The sequence below is a fragment of the Carassius auratus genome, unplaced genomic scaffold (genome assembly GCF_003368295.1).
Source record: "Carassius auratus strain Wakin unplaced genomic scaffold, ASM336829v1 scaf_tig00217546, whole genome shotgun sequence".
NCBI classification, from domain to species: Eukaryota; Metazoa; Chordata; class Actinopteri; order Cypriniformes; family Cyprinidae; genus Carassius; species Carassius auratus.
The window spans coordinates 34,524-53,871 of record NW_020529118.1 but is presented as its reverse complement, the minus strand read 5'-3'; the positions used below and the strand labels follow the sequence as shown (position 1 = coordinate 53,871).

General features: G+C 36.5%; 1 protein-coding gene across 1 annotated transcript; it reads right to left on the bottom strand.

Moving 5' to 3' along the window:
* Window positions 1-213: 213 nt before the first annotated feature.
* On the bottom strand, window positions 214-17,436 carry LOC113101121 (uncharacterized). Its single transcript, XM_026265585.1, has 4 exons — window positions 17,112-17,436; window positions 2,488-2,802; window positions 846-1,181; window positions 214-518 (listed from the first exon to the last, which is right to left on the bottom strand). Exons 1-4 carry the CDS (start codon window positions 17,155-17,157, stop codon window positions 373-375), a joined length of 843 nt encoding a protein of 280 aa, XP_026121370.1. The 5' UTR covers window positions 17,158-17,436; the 3' UTR covers window positions 214-372.
* Window positions 17,437-19,348: the final 1,912 nt, after the last annotated feature.

Below are 19,348 nucleotides of genomic sequence, written 5' to 3'. Positions count from 1 at the left end.
CTAGTACATTACAAAACTAATAGATCTGTGGATTTTAGATTTTGAGATTTCCATCTAAAACTTAACGTGAATATTAATGAGACGGGTAGTTCGAGTAGAAATGTTGACTGAAAAATCATATTATACATTTAAACTCTATTGAACCACAAAACAGATCATCAAAAACATCTTAAATTCAGCATTTTAAAGAGACTGATTCAGTAATTAGTATATTTATGTAATTCTGCTCAATCACACACTACATTAATTACAGCATCAATTACAAGCAGATACAAGAATTTGAAAAAATCAGAAATGTTGACTGAAAAATCATCTTATATATTTAAACTCTACTGAACCACAATAAATCTCAATGTTTTCTCTCTTGCTGTATCAACTGTAATACTTACATGTTTGGCTTGGTAGATTAGTGTTAATGGGGCGACGGTAGTAGTAAATCACACCAGCAGCAGCTGCAGCCAGCAGCAGAAGAACACCAATAACAATCAATGCTTTAGCACCATCAGAGAGACCAGGTACTGTAATGATAAAGAGAGACAGACATTAGTGTGAATGTGTGTCTGATATATAACTAACACTACAAACATCAGCACTATCTAACCAGAGTGTAAATTTGGTTAGCAGATCTTAATGTTACTGATTGTGATAATTACATATAAACATTTAAACAATGATGAAGATTCAACTAATTAAATGTTAACAATGTCATTATAAGCCTAACAATAATCAGGATTTATACAGATATATTCAGGTGTCAGTAATGTAAGAGAGAAACAGTTTTAGCTAACACAATTATTTACGGACATCTGATAAATAATCATTAAATTCAGTCTTGAGTTACTCACTGACAGTAACAATGAATCTCTTGTATGAAGTCTGTTTGTTGCTGCTGATCTTCACTTTATATTCTCCAGTGTCTGTGATTCTGGTGTTTGTGATGGTCAGAGATCCAGTCTGATCCAGTTTCAGTCTGTCTCTGAATCTCTCATCAGTTTCATCATATAATGATAAACTCTTGGCCTCTATATCAGCTTTAGCTATGAGTTTTCCTTCATCCCCAAACCTCCACACTATCAGCTCATCTCCTTGTATTTGAGGAACATCAAGAGTGACAGGATCTCCCTCCGTCACTGACACACTCTTCAATTCAGCTTCAGTCTGAGCAATAACAGATGGAGACTCTGTAGGGTATATATTCAGAGACAGAGATTAAACTTGAAACAGTGTTACTGGAACTAAAATATGATGTTTTACAGCCAGTTACATATTATGTTACTACACAAGGCATTCATGAGCCATATATTACATTGTTTATGGTATAAATCTAATTTAAGTACTGTATTTAATTTTCTCTTAAATGAATAATTTTTTTATTTATTTATTAATTATTTAAAACATATACACACACACACGCGTTTGTTGATTCAGTTTTCTCCCTATACAGGTTAAAGAGGGGCAAATACACAAGTGCACAATAAAGTTAATGATCAGCACAGACCAATACTAAGATTGATGGCAGGAAGCAGAAACACTTACTGACGCGCTCACACACTCAAACTGATGGACTTATATTGTCACAGATTATTTTGCCAGTTTTGATGAAAACAGACTTCAGAAAGAAGCATTAACATTCAGTGATTACTTGAGTTAAACAAAGCTGCTGTCTGTCTTCACTGTAGATGAAGGTTTGCCAAAACAAGGCATATGTAGATTAATAAAAGTATTCTGTTTGAGATGAACAAGTTATTTTAATGAATCGTCTTATTTCATGTAACAGCACAGGAACATTTCACTATGAATCACTGCACTTATCTGTGTTCATCAGATAGAATTACTATTTTTAATTCTATACAATAATTGATCCTGCTTTGAATAATTTCAATATTAATACCAGTGGAAACTAAAAATATCTGGCCATGTGTTTGTATGAACTTGTCTTCTGTGTTTGTGTTTGATTGTGATTTTGTTTCCACTGTTTCTAGATCAGTTTCCTCTGTCTGTTTCAGTGTTTTATAAGATTTTGCTCTGATTAATAGAGTTGTGTGATCTGTGTCTCATTTCAGTTATTGGATTGGTTGAGTATTAAAGCTCTGTGTTTCTGTCAGTTCGTGGTCTGCTCTCCTTGCATTACCCTATTTGCTCTTTTCTTGCACCATGAGTGTTTTTTGGCTCTGTGTTTAATAAAAACACACTTATATAATTTGCACTTATATAATTTACCTCATCCCTGCTTCAATCGGTAGGTGACAATTATGAGTAAAATATCACTCAATGTGAATTTATTTCTAAAACTCTAGTATTCAAACAGTATCACACTCCACATCATGCTGAATATCAGTCATGTGATCACCTGTGGACCAATCACAGCTGTGAAACTACAATTTTATAATACTTCTATATATATTTGCTGGCTGCACTTTAAGTATCAATTTAGTCAAACAACAAGAAACTTCAAAACATCTTATTCAAAAATAATAATATCCTCACCATAGACAGTTAGACTGAATTTCGGATATAAAGTTCCACTGTTGTGCCTGATTTCTGCTTTATAAAGTCCAGAGTGATTGATTCTGACGTTTGTGATGGTGAGAGATCCAGTCTGATTATCCAGCTGAAGTCTGTCTTTGAATCCCTTAACATCTTCATATACGATATCATTTCCATCTTTTTTAGCGATGGTGGAACCTCCAAACCTCCACAGTATCTCATTAACTCCCTGTATTTGAGTGAGATCAGGGTTCAGAGTGACAGATTCTCCCTCCATCACTGACACAGTCTTCACTTCATCTGCACCAAACACACCTGAAGAACAAACAGAAACAGTTTCTCAGAGACTAAACTCAATAACACTGCTGATAATGTTAGCAAACAAATAGCAACTGAGGGTAGTCTTGTCTAATATTAAATCAAATGTACTTATTAAAAGGAATGGTGGGAGGATAGTGGTCTGTTCTATTTTACTTATGGGACACTTCAGTCGTCATGTTGTTGGCCATTTGAAACACCGCACTTGAAACACAGTTATGGTCTTTTCTCAAATCAGAGCAAGATAAAGCCACAGGTAAGACTTACAATCCTGTTTATGTTTGTTTTGATAAATAAAATGATGGTTTATACTGTCTCATATTGAATATATGTGAACTCTTAATTTTTATTAATTTAAATTTTAAAAGAAAATACATTTTACACTTTAAAATTTTCCCCTAACTGTCTGAAATTGCACTGAACTGTCACTTAAAAACAGAGGTACAAAACGAACCATGAATTTTGTGTACCGTTACACCCCTAAGCATTAATCATCAGTTTCTGATACAAAGACAGGGTTCCACATCTTTTTTAATTTATATGCCCAGTTTAATATAAAAATGCTTTTTTAAACTTGTCTCTTTTTGTTTTGAAGCAAAACATTGACCGTATGCTGTTTGAAGTGCAGTACCAACATCACAGAAAGTACATAAAGCTTACTGGATCGTCTGATTCTGTAATCAAGGATGTTAAGTGTTTCTGAATGGTGATATCTGGCTAATAATTGTAATATGGTTTATATGCATTTCATTGTTAATAAAAATATTTTTAAAGTCTTTCCCAACTTTGATGCTCACAGATATTTTCTTTTATGAATATAATATGACGGAACAAATATAATGTAAAAGCAGAAACACTGCTTTTATACAAAAAAACGTAACTTTATTCTATATTCATTATTTCTTTTTGTCACCTCTTATACGTGGGTAGCTTAGGTTACTAAAAAATAAACAGCCCCAGATCAGATTCAGGATTTTTTTTCTCAATTACTGTAAATTCTGTCAATTTCAAAATTACAGAAAAATCTGTGAATTTGAGGGAAATGTTTAAGAATTATTTGCATGATGGATGGCTTTTTTATTACAATTTTTTTTTTTTTGTAATTATACAAAAGATTTAATCAGGGGCGTAGCCATCTTTTCAGAAGTGAGGGGGACAGAAATGATATATATACAGGGCTCCAAACTGCGAAATATTTTAAATATTAAAATGCGAGTGAAGTTTTTGCTGAGGTCGCCACTGGCGACTAGGCATATGTATTTACATGTTATCTCTTAAAAAATTGCATGTAATGCCTTTTTTCCTGATTGTTTTGCATTCATATCTTTTGTTATGTTCACGCATTTAGAGAATGCGCATAGAAGTTTTAGTGGGGAAAAAGAGTTTTAAACAGCCCTCATCTGCCGCGCAGCAGCGCTGAAACACACCTGATAAACGCGCGCGAGAGAGAAATGATGGAGACTTGAAGAGAAAGTGCAGAAAAACAGCGTCTATTTCGTTCATTACTTGAACAAACTACAACAGGTAAAGCTGTCATCTGTGTGGATATTGGCAATATCGTTAACAGTTCTCGTTTATAATCATAAGGCTTCTTCTTAACAAGATCTTAGTCCATGCTGTGTTCTGTTAATGCATGAACTTCATTATATGAAGTGCACTTGCCGTCCAGTAATCGCAAAAAGCTTTGTGCTTTGTTACTTTTTAATTTACAAAGTATCAGCTTTAAAATTATTCCAAATTCATAACAAAATTCAAACAATAAATACAGTTTTGGTGCTCTTTACGGGGCCGTTCACATATCGCGCCTAAAAACGCATGGAAAACGCTAGTCGCGCCGCTTTCTGATTTTTTTCCAAAAGCCTTCGGGCTCTTGCGCTCCTGAGACGTCTGCCATTGCTAAGCAACCATGACCTGCTCTCTCCATGAAGACGCGTAAATTTCAACAAAGGATAAATGGATTTGCAGCACTAAAAATCGCCTGCAGTAGCTCTGTTACTAAATTTATTTAAAACTGGCTATCCATATACAGCTATGATCAGCTGTTCCTTCATCTTGGCTGAGCTTTCAACGTTGGTACTGGAAAGGATGAAGCTGATTGGTTGGTTCTTGTCACATGACCTGCGGTGCGCATGCAGGATTCTGAAAAGTTGAGATGTTTTTAACTCGATGCGGTGCGGGCGCGCCTGGAAAAAAACGAGCGCGTCGCTTCCATTATGAGCACGCACGCATTCCGCGCGCCTACATTTGAAATAACGAACTGGAGCGCACAAAAGACAGGCGTGATCGCGAGTAGTGCCTCAGTTCAAGCCGCACGTGAACCTATCATACCTTGCTCATTACTACTAGAGTACATAATGAACATGAATTAACATCAAAAGGTAGGCTATTTTATAAGAGATTCTACAGTACAACACTTTCAAACTGCAGAAAACATGTAAAGCTTGTAAACATTGCAACGTAATATTAACCTCAGTAACCTTTCGGTGTCCATAAGCTCATCAGTCAGCTAGAAAAATAACTATAAAGAGGAGCATTTTGCTATATTTATGAGCTATTGAATTTTTATATTTTTACTTAACCTGTTGTCTACATGATTCAACTCCTCCTATAAAATTTAATTTTACTAATTAAGAAAAACAGACTGAAAGTGTGAAAGACATGCACTCTTAAAAATAAAGGAGCTTAAAAGGTTCTTCACAGAACAATTTTGGTTCCACAATGAACCATTCAGTCAAAGGCTCTTTGAAGAACAATCTCTTTCTGACCTTTTCATAATCTGTTATTGTCTTCAAATGTTAAAGGTTATTTATGAAACCATTTAAAAAAGGTTCTTCTATGGTATCATGAAGCACCTTTATTTTTAAGAGAGTATGACAACATTTACAGGATGCATTGAGGAGGACCCCAAACTATACTCAGAGGCCAAGTGATGCTTATGGTCCATGATATTGGTACAGATTTTGTGTAATAAACAACGCATGACTGTATATTTCAAGTTGGAAAAGACATTTAGCTCCCACTTTAAGTGAACCTTCATTCCAAGGTCATCTACAAGATGGATTAAAATGCTGATAAAGTCAAGAAAAGATGAGACATAAACACATCAGTATGATTAAAAAGCTAAAATTTAAAATAAATAATTTAAATAAAACACATAAAACATGTTTATTCTGTGGCACCTAAAAAAATCATTTGGCACCTAAGTTCTTTTCTTATAGGAGCCAATAGCTCCTTACTCGATTTTTTTGTTTGGAGCCCTGTGTGTGTGTATATATATATATATATATATATATATATATATATATATATATATATATATACATACATACATACATACACACACACTACAATATAATATAAAACATTACAATAGAACATTTCTGTAATCTATAGTCTACCAGTCAACAGTTTTTGAAGAGTAAGATTTTTAATGTTTTTAAAGAAGTCTCTTCTGCTCACCAAGCCTGCATTTATTTGATCCAAAATACAACAAAAGTTTTTAAAGTTTTTACTATTTAAAATAACTATTTTCTATTTGAAAATATTTTAAAATTGAATTTATTCCTGTGATCAAAGGTGAATGTTCAGCATCATTACTCCAGTGTCACATCCTTAAGAAATCAAATCATTCTAATATGCTGATTTGATGATTATCATTATTTAAAACATGAGTAAAAAAAATTCAGCATTCTTTGATGAATAGAAGGATCCAAAGATCAGCATTTATGTGAAATAAAAAGCCTTTGCAACTTTATACAGTATATCATTCAAAAATATTTTTTGGAAAAGAAATTATAGAAATTAATACTTTTATTTAGCAAGCTTTAAAGGGACAATAAGTAACTTTTTAGGTATTTTATTATCTAAAATCAATATTTTTATTCATAAATATGCCCTCAATGGTGTACAAATACCTATGCCAATGTTTAAACTAATCCTCGTAAATGAAGAATTTATTATCTTTATATACATGGGACGGGTAGGTCGACGGAGGCTTCCATGTAGTTCCGCCATCTTGCAAAACTATAATAGCAGAGAGTAGGGCTGGGCGATATATCTAACGATATGATCATGCGCATCTAATCAGTAAAGCTGCTCCCGTGATCACCGCTAAAATCTCCATCACCTGCTTATAATTGGAGTGGCATTTAATAGACAGCAGAGGTGGGACTTTCAAGTCACAAGCAAGTCTTCAAGTCATATCCAAATCCTCAAAGGGTTAAAGTTAATGAGATAATTAAGTGACTAATTAAATGATGATTGTGCATTAGTGATGAACTTCTGCTGTTAACAATCAACATCACTGAAGTAAAGAGAAACACAAGAACTACAACTGCATTTAGCCACAGCCTTCAACTGAAAAAAAAAAAAAAAAAAAACACTATGCCACCATAATTGTGGTTAGGGTTTGCTTTAGGTAGTCTCTTGACCCTTTTACTAATTCAAAGCAATTTGATTCAAAACAACTTCAACATTGTTTTTGCAACAAACATGTATGCATTGCTGAATCTAACCTTGTAGTGACAGATGATCTTATGCTTTTTCTGCTTATAACTCATGTTGACTTGGACATCATGAGATAGTCTTCTTTGGATTGTTGACTGACATTCAGCTTTTACCAGAGGTGGGACTTTCAAGTCACAAGCAAGTCTTCAAGTCATATCCCAAGTCCTCAAAGGGTTAAAGTTAATGAGATAATTAAGTGACTAATTAAATGATGATTGTGCATTAATGATGAACACCTGTTGTTCTTGAGAATTACAGAGGATCAGATGTTGATGTTTTATTGGTTAAAGTGATGCAACCATAATGGAGATCAGTGTTTGCTTTAGTGGGGCTCTTGACCCTTGACTGTCATGTTAGATCTCTTTATGTAGCATTGCATGTGGTGCTGTAAAGCAGCGAGAAGAAATTAATCTGTATGTGATAGGTGGTCAGATTACAATCAAGTTAACATTAGCTCTATTTAAGTTTAGCATAATCAAACCAGTAAAACTACACTCTACTAAGTGCATACAGAATTTGAAAAACTATACTCTGTAGACACACACAGACATCAAGAACCAGCATATGACTCTCAACAGTGGTGACAATCAACAAAATGTTGCATGCTGGGTAAAACCTTAGTAAAAACTCCCGTCATGCACTGCAGTATGAAAAATTGTCACCCCTGTTGAGGATCGTGTGATAAGTGTGTTTGTCTAAAAACCTGAACTGATTGTCTCCTTTTGTGTCTTTTCACATTTAGATTTTTTTTTTTTACTTCAGTTCAGTAATAGCTGAGTGTCAGTCTACTATCCAAAGATAAACACCATTTCATGATGTTCAGTCATCGTGAGTTATAATCAGAAAACACATAAGATCATCTGTTACTGCAAGGTTCGACTCAGCAATGCATACATGTTTGTTGCGAAAACAATATTGCCATTGTTTTGAATCAAATTGGTTTGAATTAGTAAAAGGGTCAAGACTACTTAAAGCAAACCTTGACCACAATTATGGTGACATAGTGTTTGTTTTTTTTCGTTTACTTTTTTTTCAGTTGAAGGCTGTGGCTAAATTCAGTTGTAGTTCTTGTGTTTCTCTTTATTTCAGTGATGTTGATTGTTGACAGCAGGTGTTCATCACTAATGCACAATCATCATTTAATTAGTCACTTAATTATCTCTTTAGCTTTAACCCTTTGAGGACTTGAATATGACTTGAAGACTTGCTTGTGACTTGAAAGTCCCACCTCTGATAGACAGAGCCGTAGATCGCTGACAAGCCACGCCATATCGCGTTCATTATCGCCTGCGATAATGAACGCGATATGGCGTGGCTTGTCAGCGATCTACGGCTCTGTCTATTAAACGCCACTCCAATTATAAGCAGGTGATGGAGATTTTAGCGGTGATCACGGAAGCAGCTTTACTGATTAGATGCGCATGATCATATCGTTCGATATATCGCCCAGCCCTAGCAGAGAGGGACAAAAAGTACTAAGCCAACGCGTTTCCACAACGCGTTTTCGGTCAGAGCCAGAAACGCAGGTGCAGAGCAGTGAGAGGCGCTTGAAACTGCACCGGCAAGTTTAAAAGTCTGGATTACATTCTTATTATGGACCATACATATGCCGCGCCACAGGAGAAGAAAACATCGTCGCCAAAACAGTCAAAAATAGAACGTAAAAGGAAACGTGACCGTAGATTACAGAAAAACAAGAGTTAATGTCGGGGAAGCTTTTTCTAGGTGGAAAGAGCTAATGCTGGATAAAGATTTCGAAAGAGACGCTGAAGTGGCCTGTTTTCTTCTCGACAGGTAAGTCAGTGTTACAATCTATATTATAATATTTTTTCTTTGCTTGGTTGTTATTATATAGATAGACGAACATTAACTGTACAGACAATGAAAATTCATTGCTATTGCTAGACATAAATTGTACAAACCTCGGTTGCTTCTCTTCTCTGCCTTTGTAAACTTTCAATTCTATCAAGATCGTCTCTCGTAGCTGCCGGGCATCTTTGTCGTCGTGGTATTGACTCTCGCTCTCCTCCTCTTCCTCGTCCACCTCCTCACCTAGATCCCACTGATCCACTGCCTCTCTGTCCTCTCCCTCTACCTCTACCTCTACCTCTTCCTCTCCCTATTGTTGAATCATCTGATGATGATATCTAACAATGCACATAATTCAGAAAATATAACGAATAAAGAAGACATAACTACTAATTACAATATTTCATGTTTTCCACAGTCAGTAATTCATACTGTAACATTCGTTTGTTAGTTTTCATGTTGCAGTTTCTTTGAAATAACACACCTGTTCACCTGAAGGAAAACTCGACGAAGTGCTATTAGAAGACATCCTGTTAAAGCTTTTTGGTACATATCGCCTACCGTAGATGCAACGCGCATTTGAAAAAGCGAGGCGCTGGAGAGCAAAATTAGTTTGAATGCAAAATACAATTTCACCCCTAGATGGGAGTAATTCCTACTTACAGTCCCTTTAAAATCTCAATAAATAACATTTTGAAATATATTCAAATAGAAAACAGTTATTTTAAATAGTCTAGTAAAAATATTTCAGTTTACTGTTTTGCTGTACTTTGGATCAAATAAATGCAGGCTTGGTGAACAGAAGAGACCTGACTGGTAGTGGATATTATAGGCAACTTTAATTATTCTCTAATTTCTAGCTTTTAATTGGTTTAGAAATCTATAACTGCTTGACAATAACAAATAATAATATTTTTTATATGTATATATATATATATATATATATATATATATATATATATATATATATACACTACAAACACTTATCACATAATAAGGCAGAATAGTTTCTATACTGTAATAAATCTATGTCAATTAGCACTGTTTTGTTCATACTGTATTTATCACCTGCTGGAGATTACTTGAAAAACCATATTGTCGCAATCGTATATTAATGTCTTCGTGTTTCCAAAAGTTTCAGTTCTTCTGTCAAAACAACTGTTTTCATACAGCGATAGCTGGACGCTGTTGCCCATATTAGGAGTTTCCTGATATGACTTTCTGCGCGAGAGCGCGCTCCGGCTACGAGGATGAATGAAACACACACACACACACACACACACTGCAGGAGTGTTTAGCGCTTCTGGGTAGGCCTGGGACGGTTACCGCATTACCGCAGTCACGTGATGCCTACCGCGGGTCTAAACCTGTAACCGTCATCACCGCACAAAAAAAAAAAAAATATATATATATATATATATATAAAAAAAAAACATTGGCCTGCACATCTGAATGCCTTCAGCAGAAGTCAAACGAGCCATTTTAATCTAGATTCATTCCAAGATTACAGTGAGATTAATCTAGATTAAAAAAATGTATCTATGCACCTCTAATAGGCTAATAGCATTCCATTTGTATTGACTATTAGGCCTAGAGTACCTGTGTAATGTCTCGTAGCCTATATATTGAATTTCATTTCATTTTACTAAAGCATAAAATACAGGCGGATGACTCATGAGACAGCCAAAAAAGCAGGACCTCAGTTTTTAATTGCACGTGCTTATTCTGCTTAACACAAATCTCTCACGTGGTTGCGCAGCCGACAATTGCGCATTTAAGCTGCTATTCCATCGAAACATGGCAGAGAGGGCTAACTTGGTGGCAAAGCCAAATGTCACGTCGCCAATATGGGCACATTTTGGCTTTGAACCTGATGAAAAAGGACTTCCAGGCAATTTTAATGAGCCCATTTGTAGAATTTGCTACAAAAAGATTCCGGTATCACGTTCAAATACGTCCAACCTGAGGACGCATCTTCGAATCCATCATCCCATCATCCATCATCAATGCCCTTGGGAGCACCACAAGTGCTTCGTCTGAAGATCGGCCCGCAACCTCAGGCCAGGGACGACAGCTGGGCATCGCTGACTCGTTTGCTAAAGGGACTAAGTACAAACGTGACAGCCATCAGTGGCGAACCCTGACGGATAGTGTGACTCGCCTCCTAGTGGAGGAAAAGTTGCCATTTAACTTAGTCGAGAAGCCAGCCTTTAAGGCGATGCTACAGGCCTTCGACAAACAATATGTCCCCCCTGACAGAAAATACTTTTCAAAAAAGGCAGTACCAGAGAAGTATATGAAAATGAAGGACAGTTTGACACGCGAGTTAAAGGACGCTGACCATTTTTCTATCACAACAGATATGTGGTCAAGCGTTAATATGATGCCCTATATGAGCATGACAATTCATTACCTGAACACCAACTGGGAGCTGGAGTCAAGGTGTTTGGAGACATCCTTCATGCCAGAAAGTCACACAAGTGATAACCTCTCCGAGGCTCTGCGATCAGCTCTTAAAGAATGGTCTCTGGATGAGAAGAGGTTGGCTTGTGTCACTAGTGATAACGGAGCAAACACTGTGGCTGCGGTGAGAAAACTTGGATGGGCTGGCTACCAAGCTTTGGCCACAACCTCCATTTAGCCGTCACTAACTCCATGAGCGCAGAAAAAGAACGCACTGCCCGGGCCATGGGTTTGTGTCGAATGCTTGTGAACGCTTTCTCCCATAGCTGGCAAAAGAAACAACGGCTTCAGAAAGAACAAACTGAGCTGGACCTGCTTCAGCACTCCTTAGTACTGGTAAGTTTGAACTCTCTTCCAACTCTGTTTTGGGAAAGATTGACTACAAATAGGCTAGGCCTGCGAGATTTAATTCAATATAATCAATAAATAATCTATTGTAGGCAATTAAACATTTAAGTATGTGATTCTGAAATTCCCTTTTCATTAAAAGGCCATCGAAAAAGATATCCAGGCTTACAATCACGGCAGTGTGTGACACTTTGTTAAATTAAATAGCATTCGTTAAATTATAGCCTTGTACCACACTGAGACCAAAGCGCACACGAGACATAGGCCTATAAATTAATAAATGTAAAAATCTATAATATATATAAATATTATTTATATTATATATTTTTACATATTTATATTAACTTAGCCTATATCCCGTGTGCGCTTTGGTCTCAGTGTGGTTCAAGGCTATAATTTAACGAATGCTATTTAATTTAACAAAGTGTCGCTGCTCACAATACCATCATTGTTTTTTTTAAACTTATAAATATTATTTATATTTATCTTATTTATAAATATTATTTATATTTATCTTATTTATAAGTAAAAAACAACCACAATATTGTGAGCAGCAGCGACACAAATAGCATTCGTTAAATTATAGCCTTGAACCACACTGAGACCAAAGCGCACACGAGATATAGGCTAAATAAATATAAATATGTAAAAATATATAATATAAATAATATTTATATATATTATAGATTTTTAAATATTTATATTAATTTAGCCTATATGTCTACATATTTATATTACTCTATATGCCTTCGTTAAATAGCCTTCATTAACCACTGAGACAAAAAAGCGCACACGTAATATCTATATGAATATTAATATAGCTAAACATGTACAAATATGTAATATAAAATATAAATCATTAAATATAATTAGTATATTATACAATATAAGTAATATAAAAATATGTAAATTTAAATAATGTTAAAGCAAAGTCTATCCTAAATGTGTTTTAATTTGTTCACAGGATTGCCCCACCAGGTGGGGAACAAAGCAAAAATGATTGCGCGCATTCTTGAACAAGGCCCTGCCATTTGGAGGGTTTTGGATGACCGGCGCACACAACACCTAATTCCGACGTGGCAGGACATGGAGGTCATGGAATCGGTGAATGCAGCCCTGAAAAATGTTGCCGGTTCTGCAGCTAGTCACCGAGGATCTGCTGCTCCCCACTGAGGAGGACACCCAATTGACGCGCAACCTGAAAGAAAAAATGTCTGCCGTTTTGATGGAAAAATACAGTGCACCCTCAACTCAACAGCTATTGGCAAAGACCGCGTTTGTCGACCCTAGGTTTAAGGACATTGACATTTCTGACGAGGTGAAGGATGAGCTCATGGAGGAGATGATGAATATCCCCGAAGAGCAGCGTGATGACGGTGATGGAAAGGGAGCAAGTGCACCCAACCCTCCCAAAAAAACAAATCTGGCTGACTTACTTGGGGAAAAAAAAAGAAAAAACATCTACTCCGACCCCCAAGAGAATTCGTGTAGACACAGAGATCAGAAGGTATTTGCAGGAGGAAGCCCTGGACCCTCTTGTCTGGTGGCGGGACAATAGTGTCCGATTCCCTCTGCTTTCCAAAGTAGCCCGAAATATATGACCATTTGCGCTACAAGCATTCCCTCAGATTGTGTGTTCAGTGCTGTGCCGTTGTTACGTCTTTCAGGGCCTCCCTTAAACCTGACAAAGTGAACATGCTAGTTTTTCTAGCAAAAAATATGAAGGCTGGGATGTAAACCATAGTGCCTTTCGTTTTGCCAGCACTTTTTTTTCAGACATAATTTCTGTTCTAAATGTTCTTATTCTAAATGTGAAATAATAAATGTTAAATAAACGTGTTCCTTATGCTCAATTGCCTTAGCCACTGTGTGCGCAAAAGTCGTTATAGTTTAAGTGATTGTTTGATGACGATGACTGTAGCCTAATCTGAAAGTAAAAATATGGAAAATAAACATGCAAATTAATATCTATTACTGATCAATACGATAAATAAAAATGTGTTTGTTTGTCTTTATGATGCTTTATCTTCAGATCCCTGTTGTGAATTGCGATCAGATCTGATATCGCCCCCAAAAAATATGAAGGCTAGGGTAACCTCGCCTATTATTTCGTTTTGCAGAATTTTTATTTCAGACATCATTCCATTTCTGTTCTAAATGTTCATGTTCTAAATGAAAAAAAAAAGTGAAATAAACCTGTTCCTTATATTCAATTGTCTCCCATGTTTGTGCGAAAGTGAAAGTCCATCGATCACGGTGGTGGGGTGCGGTGGGGGGTGGGGGGTTTGCGGGTTGCGGTTTACCGCAATACCGCGTGAATTTATTGCTTTTCAACCGCGGTAAGAAAAATTCAATACCGTCCCAGGCCTAATGCTTATATAATCACCCTCTTGCCTCCACCCCTTCCAACCTAAGTCCCCCACTGGCCATTTCCGCCACTGGTCATATGAAACCAACAGAATATGTCAGGAGTAAGGGTCAGAAAGGCAGACAGAGTAAAGAAACAATGTGCAACCTATGAACAAAGTGAAACTATACTGTAGTCATTCTACATCAGGGTATATAGAGAAATCATGGAGTTAAATGTAATACATTTTAAGCCCTTTTTTAAAGAGCCACACAGATGGGAAATCAAAAATTACCTGTATTACAGTGTATGATGTAGCTGTCCATCAGTGTAAACAATGTGCAAAGTAATTAAACCTGATAAGTACACGATTTATAAAGTTATTGGCTTCTAAAGTAAGGAGTCGACTCTGAATCGCTGAAACGAGTCGTTATAGATTTCAAATCTTTTGCCCATCTCTATGTACGTCACTAGGAACACTTTGCATAATAATCTCCGCCTACCGTCTTGGGAGAAACGGAACTCTGACCTGCCCCACCCCCACAAAGACGCTCTGGTTGGTGTGATAGCATCATGTCGAGGAGACAGTGTGTTTTTAATTGTAAAGGCAAGTTTGTTTTATTTTCACTGCCAAAGAATGAAGATCAGAAGATTCAATGGCTAAAATTAATTTTTACCACAATACCAGAGCAGTACAACAAATCCCGTTTGTTGTGTTCACAACATTTCACTGATGACTGCAAGGCGGGATTTTCAAAGCGTTTGGCCATAAAAGAGGGTTCATTTATTACCAACTTTATTTGGACCAACAAGCATCTCCGAATCACAACTTGTAAGTATGATTATATGCGTTTGTTTTCTCCCGAGCGTCTTATCAGTATGTGTGCTGTCTGCAGCCCTTGTCTGTGCTGATCCTAATTTACAAACACATCATTAAAATGAAGTGTAACTCCGTGAATACTCAACGAAGATACATGAGAGAGATATCTATAGAAAGCTTGACATGTCTACTTTAAAACTAAACAAGTGCTGCCGAAAATATTCTGTGATAAAGTAATCCATATGAAAACAACGCGATGTCCGTTTTTCATGTCTCCCTTCATTATATCTAATGTGACCACGCCCCCGCGCTGAACGCGCTATTCAGATTCAAACTGAAGCGCGCGGCTTGAATACACCCACACAGAAGAAAAAGCAGCGAGACTGTTCAAGTTTTTTATTTTACTGTTTGCTTCGCGATGAGAGGAATAAGACATAATTCACCCCAAAAAGATGCTAACGCATTGTTTACCGTGAAGTTGTGTGCGGAATAACCAATCAAAACTGACTATGTCAGTTGACCAATCAGAACACCGTATGCTACCGAAAGGTGGGGTTTAAGGAAATCTTTTGAACAGCTTCACGCAAACTGTTTGGGGATCTCTGAGAATTTAGGTAATTTTAAAATTATATTTTGACAAAATGACAATGTTTTTTAACCTTGAATGGATTTAAACCTGTTGTACAGGACTTATAAACAGTGATAGGAAGCTTAGAAATTTCATCTTACTGGCTCTTTAAGACTCTTTCCATACATTTTAAGACCTCATCTCCACTCCAAGTTTTAACTGGTTACATTAGCGACACTTTAATTTACATTTACCATACTGTTTGTAAGATAGCACAACCAAACAGACTTACCTTGTGATAACTCCTTATCAGTACAACATAATTCAGAAGGGGGGAACAAAGCACAAGATAATTAACTGGGTGACTAACCCAGTACAACCCAAGAAAGAAGAATTAGACCAATAAACAAAACGACCTGACAAAACTTATTGAGGAGGGAAAATGACTTGATACTTGATTTAGTACAGACTTGACAGTGTGTTGGCAATACTGTACCTGATCCTGTCTGAAATCTCTGAATGATCATGAAAAGTAAAATAATGATTTCATGATTTGACAACTATTACATCATTTTAACTGTGCATCCCGTGCCAGTTTAAAAACAGCCCAAAGTAGCACAATGACCATGTACCAAAAATCAAAATGTCACTTCCATCCCTAAAATATATATTTTACAGTCACTGTTATGCACATTGAGCCTAAACACAGCTCAAAGGCTTCCTTCTAGTAGCCCTCCTTCACAAATCATTTAGCACAGTTTTATCACATGTAAAAACCTTTAACCCGAAGGGAAAAACAATGAAACCCACATTGAACAGACGGCGCAATCGAAAGTGAAAGTGAACTGCGACTGCCAGCGCTCATAGCGATGTAAATATCCCACATATTGATAGCGGCTCCCTGATGAGTGAAAAATTATATACAATATTAGCGGGAGCGGACGGTATAATCGTCAGAAATTCAGCGGAGCGGGAGCGCGCTATCACGCAGTGCAGTCAGTCAGTGAACGCCATAACAGATGACGTCTCTAAACCACACAGAACCCTACTATTCACACAAATACACATAATGAAAAGATGTTACAAATTTAATACCTTGGAAATGGCTTTACGACTTTTTAATACTTTTTAAGGGCCTTAATTTTCTCAAAATTGATTTATCAACTTTTAATACGTTTTAAGACCCCGCGGACACCCTGAAAAAAAAAAAAAACCTCATGGTTGATCTTTTTTTTTTTTTAATCTGAAAAATGGTACTTCCGCCCATTCTCTCCCCTAATTACAAATAATGTAAGAAAACATGTCCAAATTCGTCTGGACGCATGTGACATTTGTTAGTAATGTAATGAAGTTTAAGAACGTAAGAACATCTTTACTGAACACAACTATTTTCGACGTAAATGTAAAACTGAAACTGATTTTAAAACATGAAATCACACACTTACCGCACATTAGAAGAAAAATCTGAAGAAAAAATAATAAGGTCTTCATAATGTTGAAGATTCCGGCAAAATTAGATTTCGATGACTATTATTCTGGTTGACCGTTTCTGAACCACACCCATCCACTCGACAGACAGCGACGACTGAACAAAACCATCTAAATTCCAACAAGAGAGGTATACCGATTGTGATAGATTGATTGATTAATAATGGTTTACGCTACTAAAGAAGAATAAGAACGTCTGCATTTCCAAATCCGAAAGACTGTTGCCAAACGCAGAATACTGTAATGGCTGACACTCTAACGGTTCTCTTCTTCTTCTTCTTCTTCTTCAGTGAATTTTATTGGCAGTTTGCAATCTTTGTGCATTACCGCCATCTACTGGATTGAGGTGTGATCACATTGGGAAGTCATAAATAAATGAAAAAAAAAAAAAAAAAAAAAAAAAAAGGATATCAGAGCACAAGCTTCAGCTAGCGCTTCGTGTTCAGCTCCTCCAGCTTCAACTTCAGCTCAAACCCCCGAAAAAAAAAAAAAAAAAAAAAAAAAAAATTGGGCTAAAGTCTTCTTGCTAATTGTGTTTCTTTTATAAACTCTATCACTGCTTTGGTTGTAGACTGTGTTCCAGGTAGACTCAACAGGTTGCTCAAAGTAATAGAGTTCTTTGTTACCCTCTTAAATATTTCTCTTTTTTCAGAGTACTGCCTACGGACACATTCCTGTCTCATGTTTCCCTATTGTGTGTAAGCCGCTGTTCAGTCCTGTATGTCCTAACCTCAGGTTTCCTCCTGTCGTGAAAATTAGCTGATCATTTTAACTGTTACATTCTGTTCAATACTATATAAATGCCTACCTTTTTCCCCCTTATCCCATTTATCTTGCCAGAGTTTATGAATACTATCTTTAATTATTGTTTTTAATTCTGTTTTGCTGAGTGGAACCTGTCCTTCTACTTGTTCTGCTTTAAGTGCTTCTTTTGCCAACTTGTCTGCCCTCTCATTTGCCCTCAATACCTGTGTGCGCTGGAACCCAAGTGAACTGTAATATTAGCTTCTGTTGAGTTATCCCGAACATCATCTGATGAACTTCATCTAAAAGATCCTGTCTGCATGCAGATTTCCCAGTCTGAATCTGCAGTGTATCAACTATGACTATTCAGTCTGGATGCTAGTTAGGGAGGACATAGAGTCTGAGCAAATAACAGATTTATATGGCTTCACTTCTTCTACCCACTGTAGTGCCATTATGATGGCCATCATCTCTGCAGAGAAGATTGAGAGGTGGTTTGAGGTTCTTTTTTGTATTATAACTTTATATTTAGGAATGTATACCGTCACACCTGTTTTACCTGCTGGTTCTTTGGATGCATCTGTAAATATTTGTACTGTGTCATCATACATTACTTCTATGTATTGCTGTACACTTTGATACAATCCCGTCTTGATTATAGTCTAAATTAACTACAGGATAGCAGAAAAACCAAGGTGGAATTGTGCTCATTTTAAAAGTTTTGCTGCAAGGTATAATACTGATTCCCATGTCAGCTGCCGCTTAATTGTTGTTCCATCTAAAACTACTGTTCACAAAGCAGCCATATTCCCAGCATTTTTCTAACACCAGTTTTGTAGGATGTGTATTTTCATGCCCTTGTAAGTTTACCCAATATGCTAGGGAAAGTTTTCACCTCCTAAGATTTAAAGGCATCTCCCCTGCTTCTACTTGCAGTGCTGGGATAGATGATGTTCGGAAGGCTCCACTACACAGCCGGAGAAACATAAAGACAGAAATCAAGGGTCAAGAGCCCAACTAATACAAACACTGATCTCTAACATGGTTACTTCAAATGAAACAATAAATCAACATCTAAACCTTAGTTCATTCTCAATAATATCTTCTGTAGACGTCTGACAGAAATAAAGTCAGTCTGGTTATTAATAAGTGGAGCTGGTGATGCTGTTTGTGGGGTTGTTTAATCAGATCTTGAGAGATTTCATGTATTTTATTTCAGTTGATTTCATCTAAGTCTGTGTCTGAAGTCAGTTGTAGTAGTTCTTGTGTTTCTCTTTTCTTCAGTGATTCTGTTTGTTAACAGCAGCTGTTCATCACTAATTCTCAATCAGCACTTAGTTAATCACTTAATTACTTGAATGCAAAGTTTTTAAACTTACATGGTTTAAATCAAGGCAATCTGTTTACTCCAACGGTTTGAGTTAAGTTTACTGGTCGGGTTTTACAGTGT

Excerpts from the sequence above, each read along its gene's own strand:
- LOC113101121 (XM_026265585.1), bottom strand. The coding sequence starts at position 17,157 with ATGAAGACCTTATTATTTTTTCTTCAGATTTTTCTTCTAATGTGCG. Across the intron at positions 2,803-17,111 it reads GATTTTTCTTCTAATGTGCG|GTGTGTTTGGTGCAGATGAA; the intron begins GTAAGTGTGTGA and ends TTTGTTCTTCAG. Across the intron at positions 1,182-2,487 it reads ATTCAGTCTAACTGTCTATG|AGTCTCCATCTGTTATTGCT; the intron begins GTGAGGATATTA and ends TATACCCTACAG.